At 40.6% G+C, this 19,014-nt stretch overlaps 1 protein-coding gene across 2 annotated transcripts; it reads right to left on the reverse strand.

The window, feature by feature from the left end:
• Positions 1 to 979: 979 nt before the first annotated feature.
• Positions 980 to 18,974, reverse strand: LOC146481820 (uncharacterized). 2 transcript variants are annotated; one of them, XM_085107782.1, is made up of 7 exons: positions 18,436 to 18,974; positions 11,205 to 11,665; positions 9,515 to 10,334; positions 8,402 to 8,672; positions 6,205 to 7,090; positions 4,766 to 5,230; positions 980 to 4,256 (listed from the first exon to the last, which is right to left on the reverse strand). In XM_085107782.1, exons 1-7 carry the CDS (start codon positions 18,500 to 18,502, stop codon positions 3,102 to 3,104), a joined length of 4,125 nt encoding a protein of 1,374 aa, XP_084963908.1. In that variant the 5' UTR covers positions 18,503 to 18,974; the 3' UTR covers positions 980 to 3,101. The 2 variants fall into 2 exon arrangements, with proteins under 2 accessions (XP_084963908.1, XP_084963907.1); XM_085107781.1 differs by having other exon boundaries at positions 9,515 to 10,337; positions 18,436 to 18,973.
• Positions 18,975 to 19,014: the final 40 nt, after the last annotated feature.

Genomic DNA, 19,014 nt, shown 5'->3' on the forward strand with positions numbered 1-19,014 from the left:
TTATTTCATTCCTTCCTAATTTATAACACTTTCATTATTTACTGGATTTCCAACTGAAATTTTCCGCCAAATTTGAAACATGTTTATCGTCCCGGTTTTTGTTTTTCAGAAGATGGCAAAGAAATGTACTAAGATATATAAAGCACGTGCTGTTAATTAATTTGCCCTGTCTCCCTTATTAGCGCACGGGCCTTTAATTAGAGAGCTGGCTGTGCACGTGCATTATACAAACGTAACATCCTGGTATGTTTAGTTTAGCTGTCCTCAACTAAACAACAACGCGTGAACCAACATAACGAATGTTCCAGGAATTCGTTTTGTTCCGAATCTTCGACGTTGTGTTCCTGAGAGATACAACTTGGCATAGTTTGTAGTCTTTAAGGCTTGGCCCAGACAAACAATACGGCATTATGCACAGCGTATACCTGCAGCCTTTGTCAACCCAAGATTCTGCGACGTTCTTCGTAAAGTTCTAGCCAACAATTTTAAAGGTAGGAATCTGATAAGTTTTGCAGTTAAAGTCCTTGGCCGAACTTGCGTAGGGTTGAAGAAAAGACTTAAAACTTGCGCCATCTTATAGTTGTAAATATCAATTTTAATCTTAAGACATTAGCCGATTCAAAACTAGCGTCAAATTGCACTTGCGACTGCATTTGGCCAGACATCGCTTTTTGAAGCAGTATAAATTTTTGATACGAAGTAAAAATTAAAAGGAAAATCGGGTTGACTTACACCCTGCGAGCAGAGCCTCCTTCTGCCTTTTTCTTTACTGAGGAGGCCAAAATCGAGCAAGCAAAAACAAGGCTCTGCTAGCGGGGTGGTTGACTTGGAAGTGGGAGAAGCTTTTCGTCCCTCCCGCCCTTGCGCCTTTGTGTTTAAGATCTGTCTCAGGGTTTCGATTCGAAACTGGATTAGATTTTCCCACAATTGCAAACGCGCCAGCGTCCCCTTCCAACCAAATAAATAGCTTTCATCCAAGTCAAGCAACACTTTGAGTTTTATTTCTTCGTTTTCACAAAGGCATCCAAAACTATGTTCCTTGAAACGTTTGAAATAATTCGATTTCCAGTTGTATTGAAGTATCATGTTTTCAAACTTGACTTTAAAAGCACTACAGTTCGACGATGGTTCGAGGTATTTCTTTTCTATTGTTGGGTTAATCTTTTTTTAAAAAAGCATAGGGTGTTAGTTAACATTTAATGACACGGTTAATAAATACGTATACAATGATATTTACAATAGAAGTTACATAAAATATATCGAGTAAATAACTTTATTGTGTTACGCAGGTATATAAGAATTGGAAACATTTTCTTTCCTTTTTCTGCGCTCTGAGAAGGAAGGAACAGATCTACTTTGCAGTTTGCTGGTTATGTTAAACTCTTCAAAATTTCGTTTGAAGTCTAAAGCCGCCTTCTCACATAAATTTTAGCTTGCAACTCTTGCTGGAAGGGAACAAAAAGCTGGCAAACTCTTGTTATGACCCGACAAATCTACACGAACTTTGGTACACTTTGAATTGCTGATTTTAAAAAGAGCTGTGAGGTTCACACAAGCCAACTTCGAGTTTGCGAGAAAAAAATTCGTTTGACGTGTAAAGGCAGCTGAATTAAAGAAGTTCTTTCTTTCTGTGTTCCCAAATCAGCTAGTGTTCCAATGATTTTTAAATTAGATTTAGTTTTGCGTTTACCGTATTGGCCAAAATATCTCGTGCGACCTGCTTTAACCAATTAGAATAAACTTACCATGTTTTTGTCCAATCAGGAGCAAGCAAAAATCAATCGTCACTAGGCTAATAAGCGCTTTCCCGCGCTTTTTACGGTACTGCGCGCTTACAATCCGTGCTCTAATTTTGCACTTACATCTTTAACAAATATCATTGCAAAACTACTTTAATTGAACATGAAATCCTTGTAAGTCAACCAAAATAATGTAATAATAGTTCTTATCATGTCCCTCAAAAAATGCGTGAGATACAAAACTATACCTTTTCCTAAAATAACGGGAGTTGAGCATCATTTTATACGGCAACATTTTTGATTTGAGTGCTAAGTTATGTTATGTTGCTTTTTTCACTATAGTACACCTGAAATACTCTAGTCTCCTTCTTACATGAAGTCATCTCTTGTATTGCGTTTCCTTGTGATTGTTATAATGCTATATCCAAACGAGTTCGTTTTCGCTTTGCATAGTGCACCTCTGATATAGGGGCTGGCGATTAAATCCTTTTAATCGGAGAGGTTTTCAAACGGACTATCGAAACCAATTTGTATTTGGTTTTGCTAGGCTACACTGTGATTGGTTCGCAAAACTCGCGCCACTTTCTCAACCAATCAGAATCAAAGAGAAAAACACTCGTGACTTGCTTGCACGCGTTTTCCCGCGCTTAACACCGGTTACATGTATTTGCTCCTAGTTCTGATTCGTTCATTGCGCTGTTTACATCTGTTGTGATTGGCCAGAGTAATAACTCTGGTTTTGGTTTTGCGACACTCGAGTGAAAACTGCTCCAACTTGCACAAAACGAAACCTGTAAAATCCAAAGTTACTTATATTTGCGCGCGCAAACGGGCCAACTTTTCGGTGTGATGAAATTCAGAAGTGTTTGTGCAGCGATGTTACCTCGTTTGCGGTTTTTATACCATACTTGGGCAGAAATGTAGCGAGGGCCCAATTCATACATAATATTATAGTCGAGTAGTACATTAACGCAAAAAAAAAAAGAAAAGAAAAAAACTGATAAAATCACCTCTTATCTAAATTAGGCCAATTTTCACACAAACAAAAATTAGTGCACTTTACCGTGAAAGTGAATAGCATAATAGTTCAACAGAATTCAGATTCGAGTCTTTTTTGCAAAAATTGTTTGATACGACTGAAACACGATGTATGAATTTAGCCTACTTAATTATTGGGGACTTTGCGTCCTAATTTCCTAAACTCTTCCTAAAAATGTCACATGTTCTCGTAAATGTGATCACAAACAAATCGCACGTGACTCACAACGTGTTCAATGATTCGCTCAGTTCATTGTATCGCCTATTTTGATTGACAGCGTTTCATCAGCGAACCTTGTATTGCTTTCAGCTGGGTTTGGTCCGTCACATGTCCTTAGTAAAGAATGGAGATTCTTTCCCACTCCATTTTATTCCAGTATTTCTATACAGCACCTCGACCATGCTCGTGCCCTCGGTTGGTAAAGTGGTTCTATCTTTCAGTTGATACAACGCCGTGTCCTTGTTTTCATACCAGAATCGGTCCCCATCACGCAGTACGCGATACTGAAGGGCGATGATGCGGGCAAAAGTTTCCCCCACACATCCCCCCTCGACATGCGGCTCAGCCAGTCCGCCGATCCATAGATCAATGTCTTCGACGCTTGAGTACACTTGCTGTAGCTTCTCCTGTAACTCCTTGTCAGGAGTTATATCTGCAAATGTTGTGTGCTTTGGCAAGCCAATACCCTCTCGTACGGTGTTGTAATCCGGAAGGCCGTGATCCCTACCTCTTTGAATGTTGATAGCCACAAGGTCAAGCCCCATCGTGTTGGTGCCGAAGAGAAAGTTACGCACTGAATCCGCGAACTGCAAGTCCACCCGCTGAGCCTTCTGTACCATCATACCTCTTATCAGCGGCTCGATACCACCCTCACGGATCACGCGCCCTGGGTTGAAGTAAGCGTCACGCAGGGATAAATGACCGCTGCCAATCATGGTCCAGTTTTCGTCCAATCGTGGCATGATGTTTCCAATTTGGCTGTGACCAAACCTGAAAGCGGCTGTACCAAACTCGTTGAAGATTCCCACCTGGATAGACGAGTTGTAACCTTTGTATTCTCCGAGCTTCTTATACTCTTCCAGTCCGATCACTGTGGGAAGGAACTCAGTCCAGACAATTTTCTGCCACTTGGCACGGGCTAAAGTGCGCGCATGATTGAACAAAGTCTCGTCGTCCATATTCTCGAATCCAGGCTGTTGGAGAAGCTCGTCGCAAATGCGATTGTGTTCACGTGACCACAGGGTGTGTAAAGCGATGAGGCCTGGTTGCACGTTCACGCGGTTGTCACCTGAAACGAGCATTTTGTCACGTGGTCCATTGAGAAGGTTAAGATTGGTCACTTCCTTGGTGTTAAAGTCTAGGATGTCGCTTGATTGATGTTTGAGTTTTCCATTTTCCATTGTTCGCAGAGCCAATGCTCGGCCTTCATCACAGCCATACACCAAGGAGAGATCGATGAATGCTGTGACCTTGTTCACCTAGGCAAAAGAAACAGTCGAAGTTACAACGGTTTACTAGTTTCTGTTAAAAGTAATTAAATGCTGTCTGCTGTGGTCCGTGATTCCTGTTCTAACCAATCAAAACAAACATCCTACATTTCAGCCAATCAGAGATAAAATCAAAGCCAATCGCAACTTGGCCCCCTTGTTTTCCCGCCCTTGGCACTGCTACAAGCTTTCCCGCGCTTTGCACCGTCCACTTGTTTCCCGGCGCTTGACACCGTTGCATGTTTTCCCGCGGTTGGCACCGGTTGCATGTTTTCCCGCGCTTGGCACCGGTTGCACCCTTTTAAGTTCTGATTGACTGATTGCGTTTATCCTGAAACCATAGATGCCAAAAGCACACATAACAAAATGTCCTTTTTGAAGTTTTGAACCTCTTCGAGAAAAAAATGCCTACTTATCCATTACAAAACTAGGATATCAGTGGAGATATAAATGACCAATGTGTTAACGAAACAAAGTTTGTTGTCTCCTGTCATCCTTACCTGTTCACGTGGTCTTCCATGCAGTTTACCGCTGGTCTGTATTATTCCTGATCGTCTGAATCGCATGATCTCTTTACCCGAGCCGTGCGGGTCAAACCACGCGTCTCCCTTGGGAATCGGGATACCCAGGTTATCGGTGGTCAGGAAATTTGCGTACGGTGTTGCAAAGTCAGTGTCATGTGCCAACATCTGACCAAAATGCATGTGGAAGTCATTCAAGCCGGCCTCGCTGAAGACATCAGTTCGCTGGTCACAAACAACGTTAGATATTTCCCGTGGGCTTGATCTGTTCGAGCCCGCGGGGGCATCGAAGCCGTCATCGTATGCTGATGGGAGCAGGCGCAGTAGTGGCATGAATGGTTTGCCCCAGTCTGGGTGGGCGGGGTTGTTATTGACAGCGTCCAATCGAGGAAACTTCTCTGATAACTCCGCTTCGGAAGGCGCAGGTGTTTCTACTTTGGTCACCTAAAGTAAAAAGCACTAAAATTAGTACACTATTTATAAGACGTCGAATAGTCAAATAGCAAGAACTATTGAAAGCAATGTTAATCGACGTTTCGATGAATCCAAAATCATTATTAGGAAGTGTCAGTAAGTAATCTGTTTTGAATCTAAAAATAATGAGCACTAAAGCACCTCGAGACGGATCGAAAATGTTAACACTGCGAGGTAGTTTGATAGTGTTTTCACTCTACTTTCTATCTAGCCCCTCACGCAATCTTTTTTTAGGGGAGGAGGTAATACGAGTCCCCTAAAAACGACTGCGTAGGAGGTTACTTTCTACCCATTCAAGGTCAAAATTGTTAATCATCTAATATTTGATAACAACTTTCAATAAATTGTGAACAAGAAGGAGTTCATGAAAACAACGAAAATTGTCAATAAGTTAAATTTACGGCATGGTGTAATGTGGATTTTTCCTTTTTCCTTGTGCCCGTGAATCTGGTATATTGGAGCTACTAACATGCGACGTTTATGGTAAAATTCTTGTAAGAGTACCAGGAAATTTTTTTGGTATTGTTTATTTCACCACACACGTTACAAAACAGCCAAACAAGAGTACAAAAATATATATTACAGAGAAAGTGGTGAGGAAGCCTTAGGAGAAACCATATATAGGGCTTATGGATTCATAATATAATGTCCTTTTCAGAGCAAATACAGCGAAGACGTCCTTGGTGTCATGCCATCAATTATTCAAGTTATTCAATTTTCAGACATTTTCATCAGACCGAATACTTTAAATTTTTTGATGGCCTTTAATAACTGGGTTGCGTTCATTATTTACTCCGTTTTTTTGCAAGCATTCAGCTGAGATATTAATCCGGAGCTATCAATTTCTACCCCTTTCATGAACTGGTAAGCTTTTAGTAGCTAATGAAAAATCAACTCCAGGAGCTCGCACATGCACACGATGCGGTCCTTTTTTTTTTTCTTACCTTGACGTTAACAGTAGCAATAGCTGAACTCACACCGTCGCTCACAGCATAATTGAAGCTATCTTCGCCAGCAAACTCCGCGTCAGGGTAATAAGTAACATGCTTGGGTCCAACTACCACTTGCCCATGCGCTGGAGCCCGGGCGACCTCTTTCACTAACAGCCTGGTACAGCTTGGAACCGACTCACTAGGAGACTTTGTCTCTTCAACGGCATTGCGATGACCCCAAATATCCCGAACAGTAACCGATGAGCGCCGACGAACGTTGTGGATGATACGAGTGTTGTTGGTGACTGGCCAGTAGACGCGGATTCGGAATGTGTCGTCGGTTTCCGAACCTAACCCGAAGTGTGCGACGTATTCGCCTTGGGCTGAGAACCCGGATGAACTTCGGATCTCGCGCATGATTTCTTTTTCAAGTCGCGGCGAATACAGATAAACCATTGCGCCTATGCTTTCTCTATCGACGCTAGCCTCAAGAACTTTCACGCGAATATAATCTTTTTGATGGCTGCCGATGTTGCGGTATAAAACCGGGCGGTTTGCATTGTTTGCGATGAAAACATCCAAGTCACCGTCTTCTTCGTAATCGAACACAAGCACACCTCGTCCATCAAAAACATCATCGATGCCTTTACTAAAACCAGTTTCCACAAACCTAGCAGACCCGTCATTGTCCTGGAAAAACATGTTGTCATAGAGACGGGTTGGTGTATGGTGAAGGAAATCGGTGTCTGTGACATCCGGGTCATCAAAGCCGTTCGTGTGAAGTAGATCCAGGTCTCCATCGTTATCGTAGTCGAAGAAGGCCGCGCCCCAGGCCCAGTTTCCAAATCGAACCCCAGCCTCGTCTGTTCGATCGGAAAATTTGCGGTTTCCTTCATTCCTGTGAAAGAAATAAACTGATTATAGACTAGTTATATTGAAGTTGAGCTTTGCCACTGAAAGGACACCGTCCTAAATCAGAAACTTCGTTTTGGTTTCAAACGTATTCGTATTTTCGAACATTTAAGTTCATTTGTGTAACTGCAACTTTAATTGTATCCTTGCATCTATTTTTATTAAATAAGGTATTTATGCAGCGCTGCTTACATATACCGATCATCGTTACTTTGCAAGAATAATACTAGAAACTAAAAATGCAATATTTGCAGAACAAACACCAATTTCAAATATAAATTGATTATAAATTTATTTACAAGAAGGCGAGGTAAAACAGAGATCTAATTGAATTGCCTGTTTCTTAACGACTGACTAACTTTCTTGGCATACGACACCCCAAATATGACTAAAAAGAAGTCCGGTCGTTTTTATTTCCGACACATATGCACCCTCACCCCATCGAAAATAAATTGTTTGAAAATTAATTTGATAGAGGTATTTTAAGTCAGTATCACAGGCATACACGGAGAAAGAAAATCCGAGTTGTCACGACAAGAGCCGAATCTATGACATTGATTCCGATTACATAACATCACATTTCTTTCACATATGCTACTCATCGGCATTCAAATCCCAGCAGTATGCAGGATGTTTGCCACATGAACCCGAGACTCGTAGGAGCTATGCCATTAACTCCCCTGGAAGGTCACAGGTTCGACTCCTGTTCGCAGAACTCGGATTTCCTTTCTCGTGAACTCGTGAATGCGTGCATGCGCAATGGACGAGTCATCGAGATTACGGTTTTTTTGTCACTTGGTGGGTGGGGACGCAGCGACAAAATGAGTGCGCATGCTCCGCAGATTTGTGATTCGAGCGAGAATCGATTACGAATGCTCCACTTCAATCGCTAAATTCACACCTGTTACCACAATATTTTTTGTTGAATAAGATATGTGAAGGAGGAAGTTCGAAGGAACCATTCCTGACAGCGGCAACCTTATTTATTTTGATTTGGGCTTATCCCCGCGAAACGAAAACAAACAATTTCGCAGCGTAAGATTGCTCACGCGTGACGAGCATGCGCACTCATTTTGCCGCTGTGTTTGGGTGGGTTGTTAACTTTGAGGCATGCGCATTGAATGAGTTATTTGGAGTATGCCTGTGTCACTGAAAAAGTACCTCTATCATTTATTCAGCAGGCTTTAAAACGTAACATCACATTTCTTAAAGTAAGATATGGTGCTATTGATTGCAAAACTTGCAAAACTGATTGGTCAGTCACTGCCAATGCGGGTCACTGGATGATATTACAAACCTGTAAAGCCTGTTTCCAGTGTTGCCGAATATGATGCCTCCACCAAGGTAGACGTCCCTGAAAGGTTCCATCTGTTCCTTGGACATGTAGATACTGCCTACGAACCAGTCTTGCCTCCCGTCCATGTCATAGTCAGCCACTGTGGAGCCCATGCCATTCTCGTCCGTTCCAAGATGACTCTCCTTAGTTCCCCGTGTGAATGTACCGTCGCCATTGTTCCAAAAGGCATCGCTTGTTCTGAAGTCTCCGTTCACCATTATGTCTTGGTAACCTAAGGAGAAAGTTCAAGTTGTTACTAAAACAAGGCGTTTTCTGTTCTCCTGCCTCAAAAGCCCGCCTCCGTCTCAACACGACTTAACAAGGGAAAGTGTCATGGGGATTTTGACCTTTTTTGTTAAAAATGGTGAAATAAGACCTTCACTTAGCTACAAAATTGAAAGGAACAGCTCCTGATCTGTTCTAGCGCGTTTTGGAAACAAAAATGCGAGAACTTGAAAAACGTTAGTCTAACATTTTTTAAATTTCAATCCACCTACTCTGTCCCTGGTCAGAGGCACTAATCGACAGTTTTATTGCACTGTGGTGATAATTTACAACAAAACTAGACTTTTTTTGGGGGGGGGGGGAGGGGTCTAAATGACATCAAATTCGTGTGATACTTCCCCTTTAAGTCTCTGTACACAACATGGAATTTCCCAGCGTGTATGAGGAAAGCTAACGGTCTGACAGGGGTGGAAATAGGCCCCAATGTACGAAAAGGAGTGGAAATTCTTTAGTGCGCATTCTTTTGGAAAAGTTCCGGCAATTCTTATTCTGGTTAAGGATAACAGAATGCACAGAATAACAGATCCTAAAAAGAATAAAATTCCACCTATTCCCATTGACCTGAAAAGCTCTCCAAAAGAAGGAAATTTCTCTTATTCCGAGTAAACTGTATTTTGTTCATTCTGCTATCAAAAGCAGAATGAGCAGAATGCCATTCTGTTCATTCCGAAAACAGAATAGATCCTAAAACAGTATGAATACCGTCTATTCCATGTGCTCATTCTGGAAAGGTGCCAAAAGAATTAACGCGCCCAGACAAAACTTTGATATATCATCGATTTCGCTTACCGTCACCGTCTAAATCCGTAAACATGGCGGCCAGCTTGAAAGGTCCTGGAATAATATCCTTGAGCAACCCAGTGTTCATAACACCATAATACCTCACGTCCACACCTCCAAACCTGTCAGCATCAACACTCGGCTCCTTGGTCTTCCCCAGTCCCGCGCGCTCCGTCACATCTTCAAAGTATCCCGGTTTGCCTTGCGCACCAAGGTTTCTTAGCAACTTGCAGTTGGAGTGCGAGGCGTTGTTGTAGTCAAAGCTGAGATCAAGGTGGGGAAGCCATTCCGTTGTGTAAAGATCTAACCAGCCATCTTTGTCATAGTCCCCGACTGCAATGGTCATGGTGCTTGTTTTGTAGGGTGGTATTACAGGGTGTAATGCCAGGCCCCTTTCTTCGGCCGCCTCTGAAAAATGTCCCATGCCATCGTTTATGTACAGGTAAAACCTGCTTTCTGCCATGGTACCTATGTAAAGGTCCATGTCACCATCGTTGTCAATGTCCACGAATACTACTGCTGATGAGCGATGGAAAGCGGTCGAGCTCAGGTTAGCTTCGGCCGTGAAGTCCTGGTACGTTCCGTTGCCAAGGTTACGCCACAGCTGGTCAGGACCATCCATGCGCGCGTAGTAAATGTCCATGAGCCCGTCGCCGTCATAGTCAGCGGTTGCTGCGGCGCCGCTGCTGATCTCGACAATACAAAATGAACCTGGAATCCAGATTTTTAGGTTGGGATCAAACTGGTCAAACAGGCAATCTGGAGGTTTGGGTGGTTTCTGCTGGATGGCTGTCATACCAAGCGCCTCTGCAATGTCCTCAAACTTATTCTGCTAAACGAAGAAAATGAACAACTCTTCAATTTGGCACCGTGCCTCAACGGACCGTATTGTGATGTTCTTGGGAGGGGGAGTTAATGTGGTCAATCAGCAAAACTACAGCTTCGCACTTTCTAAGGTCGCCCGCTCTTGTGTTAGGATGTGTATTCATTTTGTGTACGCTGGTATTTAATAATATAATTAGGATAAAAACAGTTCTTGAAAAACGCGTTATGTATAAATGTCTCAATGCTTTTTACAATAAAAAGTCAGCAGATTAAAATCGAAATTAAGAGAAAAAAGAGCTTTCACGGAAAAAATGTTATCAAAGCCCCCTTCAAACCATCAACTGAGGTATTTAGTTTTATAGCTTGTGGTAGCTCATTCCATAATTCCGCGCAATCGCAGAAAATGATCTAAAAGGATTTAAATGAGCGCCACTCGTGCAGTTAGCAGCCCTCAGCATCTCATGGCATAGAAAGATGTATCTGCAGTTGTTTGACTCTGTCTGTGATTGGTTTTCAATTACTATGGACAACTGGTTGGCTGTAGTGCTCAAGTGATAACTTGTTCACGTGTGTGAAAAATCTTTGCAGCGAGTATCTAGCTTTCATCTCCTGCTTCAAAGACTCGCGTGATTCAGTAAGCTTTACAAGTCGAGAGAAAAGAGTCAATATGGAAAGGGATTCAGCGGGATGTCCCGTAGATTCCCGTACCTACTCGAGTTAAAGGTTGGGATCCGTGTGCCCAAAACAGAAACTATGTGTTTTGAGGCGACTCATAGTTAATTGATTCGAGGAAAATTTGCCAAGGAGGGCTAGTAGGGAAAGTCTTTAAAATCGGTAGGCATCAAAACTTGTAACTTAGTTGTAATATAAGTACCTTGTTTCCCTCAATGAAATGCTTTTCTTCTGTGGTTATACAAACAGCTGAGCCATCCTTACTGAAGTCATTCTCCAACACCGGAATGTGCACGTGACCATCCTCCGTTGTCATAGTAACTTCATCAGATTGCGCGATAATAGCATCTGGATTTGGTCGGACGATGATTCGAGCTTGAAGTTTACCGTCGGAAGTCGTCGTAAGGTTTTCGTAAAGATACGAATACACGAAGACGTCCTCACCTGAGAAATCCTGGTTTGGTATGTAGGTCGCTTGAGCATCGCACATTTCGTTTTGTATGTTAAGGTTTCCATCCGGCGAACTCGCAAACGCGCCGTATTTTGGTTGATCAACGATAATAACCTTTGGAGCGAGCTTGATGGAACCCTTGCTGTATTTTAGAAAGTCGAATGTCACTGGCTCGTCTTCATCTGTTGTTATTGTGAAAGAGTCTTCCAAACCTGTGAAAAGATATCAATCTGAGTAACTTTTCTAGTCAATTAGGGTTGCTGAATTTAAATTGAAATGTTCTCATTTCATATTGTAAAGAAATAGATCAGTGAACATAATCAGCACGACTCAGTTTAATGCCCCGCTAAATGGCTTCAGTTGATTTGAAATAGAGACACTTGACCATACACTTAACACTTGACACTTAACACTTGATTATATTTACAAAACCAACGTTAGATCTCCGCCGCGTACCGTAGTAACTGACTGCACCACAAGAAAGTTTTGCTTAATGGCGTTTATTTGAGTAGAATATCTTCCAGAGATCTAAAAGTTAGAATCACCTTGTACAGCATAACGAACTGCACCACAGGAAAGTACTGCTCAGTAGCTTTCATTTGAATGGCCACACTTTAGGATTTCATCCACAGACTCAAAAGTTAGAACCACCTTGTACAGCATAATAAACAGCATCACAGGAAAGTACTGCCCATTAGCTTTCATTTGAACGGTCACACTTTAGGATTTCATCAACAGACTCAAAAGTTAGAACCACCTTATACAGCATAATAAACAGCACCACAGGAAAGTACTGCTCAGTAGCTTTCATTTGAATGGTCACACTTTAGGATTTCATCCACAGACGCAAAAGTTAGAAACACCTTGTACAGCATAATAAACAGCACCACAGGAAAGTACTACTCTGTAGCTTTCATTTGAACAATGTTTGAATGGCCCCTGAGTCGCTAAGGATTTCGTCCAGATTCAGTAGTTAGAATCCCCTTGTTGTATTGTGCCTTAAGAAAGTATTCGGTGTTCACACAAGCTATCTATGGACCCACAACCCAGAAGTCACATTCCTGGAACTCTGTGAGGGCAAGGGTTACCATACATAGGACGTCTAATTAGACGGGGGTAGTCTTGGAAAAGACCGTAATGAGCCTATATTGTTCTAGTCCAAATTTTTTTTGACCTTGGCAAAAGGTTACCGTGGATAAGAACTTATCACTTGCATCAAATGTCACAATATGACAGGAAATGAGTAACGCGCTGGAATAAGGTCGGCAAAGTTTGATCTCGGGGAACAGACAGAAAAACAAAGCAGTTTGCACAATATTGAGTTATTATTATCTTTATTATTTATCTTTGCAACAACGCAGTTTAGAAAGGAAAAAAAAAACAAGGCAGTTTGCGCAATATTGAGTTATTTATTTGTGCAACAACGCAGTTTAAAAAGGGCAAAAAACAAGGTAGTTAGAGTTACAGTTTGGGAACTTCTTTGTAACGTCGCAACTGAGCCGGAAACAGCATTTGGAAAACTAAAACAAGTATAGACGTCTGCCAGTTAGCTTTGGTACATCAACATCATTTAGTTCTTCTTGGCCTCTTGAAAAATAACTTAAATTGTTTTCTTTTATAAAAACTGCATTAATAGCACAGCATATTGGTTGTCGGCCATTGGAGAAACATTCAAGTTTACTGTTTTTACAAAAAGTCTAGATTGTATTAACAGTACACGACGAATTAACTCTTGTAGAAAAACGTGTTTGGCCTAGCTTTCGTTATCGATGCAGACATGAGCTTAAAACAACCGCAGAGAGGTTAAAGCAGGGAGAAAATGTTTTAATTCTTGCGTTTGTGCTTGCGTTTCACTCTTGCGCTTGCGTCACGTGTGAAAAACTGATCAAATTGGTGTGGTAACCGGTGGTAAGCGCGGGAAATGAAACGTCATGACCTGATTGGCTGAAAAAAAAAATCATCTCTGTTCTCATTGGTTAGCGCATGCATGCTGCAAGAGCACGTGCACTCTGCACGCACCGAACCGCTGCTCACATTTTCCCGGAGTTAAAAAAACAAGAAAAGAATATAAACATACTAAAAATTGCCTGTGGTTTTACTATTTATTTTTAAACTGCGCTTCCTTTTCGCGGGACTTCTTAGCAGGGGACGGATTACACTTTCAGGGCGGAAATTAAACCATTAGAAATTAAAAAGGTTACAAGTAGGGTTTCCAAGGGGCGGAAACTCGCTACGATGATTTTTCCCGTTTATTTCAAAATACAAACCTTTGAAATTTAATTGTTGTAAATTAAGTGAACACTTTTGGAAGGAGGAATGAGCTGAAGAGCTTCTGGAAAACAATGGCGAACGATAGGAGGGCTAAACGACCTTAAATAGACGAAATTTATTTATTCGAGATTTTACAAGTTCCACCCTAATTGACTGGCAGTCACCCTACAAAAGATTTAAACTGAGCCACTTTTTTACGAGCTTGGCCTACAGAAGAGCTTACTGGTTCATTTATTGGCGCGCGGCTAACTAAAGATGCAAACTCACGAACTATTCGTTGGAGCATACGTTTATACGAGTGCGGTTTACACAAGACGCAAAGCACTTGTATGAGAATGTTATAATGTATTGGCATCTTACAAAAAAACAGATCGGAGCGTTGCCTGTTTCTTACTTTAAGTCATATTTAATTATCCTTCTAACGGAATGGTTAAGGCGAAAGCTCATTTGCAAACGCATGTTTTGCATCGTCCTGGTACAGCCTAATATCGAAGTTATTTTACAATTATGTAGTAAATGTTTGAAAAATGAATGAAATATTGATCAACACCAGCCCGTACCAGAGAAATTTTTCCCAAGAGTCTGAAGGTAAGATGAACTGTTTGCTTTTCAAAAATAGTCATCGACTTTCAACAGTTTAACTGTTAACCCTTAGAGTGCCAGCTTTTGTCGAAGAAAAACTATTAAAAATAAAGGAATCTTGAATACCCCTTCACATACGAAAATGTCTCCTTTACTCGAAGACGTAATAAAACACTTTGAATTCCGACAAGTTTTCAAAAAAAAAAAGCGACCGTTTTATTTTTTTTTCCTTATTTCATGCGAAGGGCGCTTAGACGACGACCTAAATTCATTCCTAGAATTCAAAACTCGGTATAATGGTAGTTCGTTTGATCAGCTCGTTATTGTTCAATCAACTCCTAAAGTGTGGCCATTATAACTAAAGTTACTGAACGCACGCTACTCGATTCCTGCGGTTCTGTTTATTATGCTGTAAAAGATAGCTTTATAACTTTGGTGCCTCTGTAGATCTGTAGATGAAATCCGTACGTTTAAGATTACGCTACTCAGAAGTACTTTCCTGCGGTACTGTTTACTATACGCTGTACAAGGTGGTTCTAACGTTTGGGTCTGTAGGTGATATAGAATTCTAAATTGTGACCATTCAAATGAAAGCTACTGAGCAGTACCTTCCTGTGGTACTATTTATTATGCTGTACAAGGTGGTTCTAAGTTTTGAGTCTGTGGCTGAAATCCTAAAGTGTGACCATTCAAATGAAAGCTACTGAGCAGTATTTTCCTGTGGTACTGTTTATTATGCTGTACAAGGTGATTCAAACTTTTGAGTCTCTGGATGAAATCCTAAAGTGTGACCGTTCAAATGAAAGCTACCGAGCAGTACTTTAATGTGGTGCTGCTTACTTTTTGAGTTTTTGCAGAACTGAGTAGTATCAGTCTGTTGATTGAGTGAGCTCTTGCTTTGTGACAAGTTCGATGTAGGTACAATACAAACGCAGTTTTCCGGTGAGAAGAACTCCATTAAAACATCAACCTAATACAATGCCGGCTTTCAGTTGCTAGGTTTGGTGAGCTGTTGGAGTAACTACAATTTTTTTCTCAAAAGCTACAACTGGTTTGAAGGTCAAAAATCTACGAAGAAACAGCATCTAGTCTTAATTCCATACTTATCAACTGTTATTTTTAGCGGAGATAGAAATAATATTGAAAACAGTGATGCTGATAAAATGCTAACCTTGATAACTTCAACGACAAGAAAGCCATTTCTTGTAAATTTATATTCAAACTACTCTTTAAAACTTTTTTACAGTAGTTTTGAAAACACTGACAAAGTGGTTATGAATTTGTTTCCCAGCAAGCGCGTCGAACGTATTCCGAGTAAATATGGAGGAAAGCTGTGACTGAGACGCAGTGTATCTGCAATTGCATGCAGCCTTAATTTTAATTGGAAATGTTCAGATACAACCCTCGTGTTAAGCCAGTAATACTTTTTCTTGTTTCCCCTTTTTTGTGAATCTTTAGTGTTTATAAACTGCTCTTGCGAGCTATGCACATGGACTAACGAGAGTTGAAATGATTTTCACCTTCATGTAGTCGAAAAAATCTCAAGCGCTTTCGATGCCTTTCGTTCGCTCTCAAGGAGTTTAAATTTGTTTATTATTTTAATCAAAAACTCAGTTCTCCTGTCGCTCAAGTTTTGTCTCTAACTTTGGCGCCCTTTGTGGGCTCTCGAGAAGAATCGAAGTTGCTACTTGAAATCGATTTTCTAGCCCTAGTTTAGCTCTCTTTGACTCTTACATCCTCTCAAAAAAATCGAACTCTCATAATTAAACTGAAGTTCTCGCATACGAATCCTCGTTGGCCTTGAAAGGCTTTATTTTTGTTATGCTTTAGATATAAAAGATACAACTTCGCTTGCTGATTCATATATCACTCTATTTATATTCTATATTTCACAAACTATTTGCAGGGATCGTTCTATATTGCTATTCCATGATGTAGCATGCGGTTTCCAGAAAACCCTGTTAGGTTACAACAGCAACCTAAATATTTTAGCTGTTAGAGCTGTTCTGTGCAAAAATGAGCTAAATTAGTTCTCCATCGACGAGGTTCCAGCCTTTTAAAAAGCAACCGATGTGAATTTGCAGACATAATGTCTCGAAACCCACTCGGAAAACTCTCGAAAGGAGAGCAGATATTTGAAAAATATGAAGGCATAATTTTGTTCTGTTTACGAATGTAAATACCTCAAATGTTTACAGCTAGAGTTGAAAACTATCAAATAACCAAGAGCGTGGTATTACATTTTTGTTTAGGTTCTCTTCCAAAACTCAATACATTTTGAAGTTGAAGTGGCTTGTAAGGATTCTCTAGGTGGTGAATTGGTTTCTTTCTGTTGAGTGTGTAAATTTTGAGAGGATAAAATCCACTCACGTTTTTATTGCTTCGCTTAATAATTAGCAATGAAAAAACACAAGGGAAACGTAAAATCAGATGACTTGTAGTTAAATTTTGTCAACATAAAATTTAAAATCACTCCGGCAAAAGAAGCGATTTATAAACTCGAAGAAATTCAGTCAAATATTTAATGCAGTGCTGAAACTAAAAATAAAAACTAGTCGAGTATTGTCCGTTTTCCTTCAACTGAGAAATAATACAGTTACGATATTTTAGCTACCACTGAAAGTACCATTTCAGATACACCGTAAACCTTCATCTTTGCCTTAGTTTTGCAACGCGGAAAACAAAGACAAATTCGTTTGAAGATCAGACGCAAATGAGAAAGATACCGATCGGTTTTGTGGTTAAATAAACATAACTTTTAAAAGACCGAGGCGAGTCATTGTGATCCTCTTATTTTAGAGAATGTTAGGCCCGCGCTAATTGGTTTCGGCGGGGATCGCAGGAAGGAAGGTTACAGGCGACAAGTGCATTGCTGTGCAAGTTTCTTTGTATTAAAAACCACCGCGCCTTGCTCTATATTCACGCAGTCGGCATTTAAATGACAGTGTTTTTTGTTTTTCTTAGGTGATGGCATCTCGTTAGCCATTTTTTTCCTTGTCGCGAGTAACCGTTCACTTTGCAAACATTCCAACGTCTATGTATCTACAATGCCAACTGTTACATCGCCATTGAGCTTTCGAAACAGTTACAAAAGTTTAGAAATTAATCTTATCAATTAACTATGATTTTTTTTAGCTCAGTTAATACTGTGTTCAATACCTGGCTAGAGTTATATTTCGCTTAAAACATAACAAGGCAATATCGCCTGGAATTTGGAGTTTATATATCTTTGCTGTTTTAAATTGCGCGTCTAATATCGCCAAAAAGATTCGAATTCCTCAGGAGATAAAAGATAAATTTAGCTTGAATCTCACTTTATCTGGTAATATTTTGTTTCGTGGTTTGAAAGAAACTGCCCTCAATCAAAATGCAAGGCTGTTTTATAAGAGGTTATTGAATTCTATATGAATTTGTCGACCGACTTTATATTCTTCAACATCATTCAAATACACCATATACATATAAAAATAGACTTTGTTGTTCAAACAAAACTAAAAATGATTTTTCAGAGAATACAACAAGAACAGCGAACGAGTGCTTCGCTGTTTTAGACCAAAATTATGATGATTTTTCAAGAGTTAATATTGCGAGAGTTTGCCTGAGAAGCATAAATTTAACCATCAATTTTCCTGCGCCGGTAAAGTAGTTATTGGTTATTATGTATTTACTTTTCATTAAGAAAGCTTTTATGAGTTCTTGGTTTTCGAGATTTAGTAGTGGACCCTTGCCCTGGACTCAAATGTTTCATTTAAAGCTATCGAAGTTGAACGGAAGTTAGAAGAAACTTAGAAGAAGTAGAAAAATTGTCACAACGAAAGGCCGGATGTACCAACTGGCGAACTGGTCTTTGTAAAAAGTGTATACTCTCATGTGGTCAATCAAGCAATCTATTTCTCCGGGTAGATATAATTCTCCGACAATTTACTCTTAATTAGAGGTCGCAAAACGGCGTGGATTAATCAGAAGATAACTAAATGATTTAGAGGTCACTGGTGAGAGATGATTAACACCGTACGAGGTATTAAACATCCTTAAAAACAACTCGGTAACAAATTTGGTTCGATCAAACACGATCTGAAAACTCTACGGTCGCAGTTTTCGAAAAAGTACAAAAAACAGATTGGCTTACCTTTAGTGGCTACTCCGGCAAGAAGAATGAGGAAAGTGATTATTCGCATTTTCAACGTTGAAAACATCGCTCCTCGCTTCAAGACTGTGGTTTGTCGAGACTAGCTTGTCCGCGTTGTTGCCCAGCCTGAAAAGACCCACAGTCCGCTGTAATCAGCTTATCTGAATAGTGCGCTCTCGCGCCCTTATATTCGCTAGCTCAATGCCCATTACTCCGCCCCATTTACACCCGAGTTAACACCACATTGAAATTCATCCCTCGCCGGGCGTGTAAATTACCGCGGGGACAATGAGCAACCGGGAATTTCTTTTTGTTTCTTTGTTTGCGTAGGTCTGCGTCATTCACAAACGCAGTTTATTTTTAAAATCCTTGTGTCACGCAGTTCCCAAAGTTAAGGGAACGCTCGCCTTTCTGCGCGTCGCTGTACATTTTTTCATCTATTACCCCAGTTAAGCGCGTGGGATAATCAACAAAGTTTATTTCCACACATCCCCCAGGTGCAAGCCCGCTGCGATACAACACAGTCGGATTCTCTCAGTAGTGTTTCCTTGTCTTTGTATAAGCGCGCACAGAATGGTG

The sequence above is a fragment of the Pavona decussata genome, unplaced genomic scaffold (assembly GCF_977016875.1).
Source record: "Pavona decussata unplaced genomic scaffold, jaPavDecu1.1 SCAFFOLD_48, whole genome shotgun sequence".
Classification (NCBI taxonomy): domain Eukaryota; kingdom Metazoa; phylum Cnidaria; class Anthozoa; order Scleractinia; family Agariciidae; genus Pavona; species Pavona decussata.

Excerpts from the sequence above, each read along its gene's own strand:
- LOC146481820 (XM_085107781.1), bottom strand. The coding sequence starts at position 18,502 with ATGTTTTCAACGTTGAAAATGCGAATAATCACTTTCCTCATTCTTCTT. Across the intron at positions 8,673-9,514 it reads TACGGATTTAGACGGTGACG|GTTACCAAGACATAATGGTG; the intron begins GTAAGCGAAATC and ends CTTTCTCCTTAG. Across the intron at positions 4,257-4,765 it reads ATGGAAGACCACGTGAACAG|GTGAACAAGGTCACAGCATT; the intron begins GTAAGGATGACA and ends TCTTTTGCCTAG.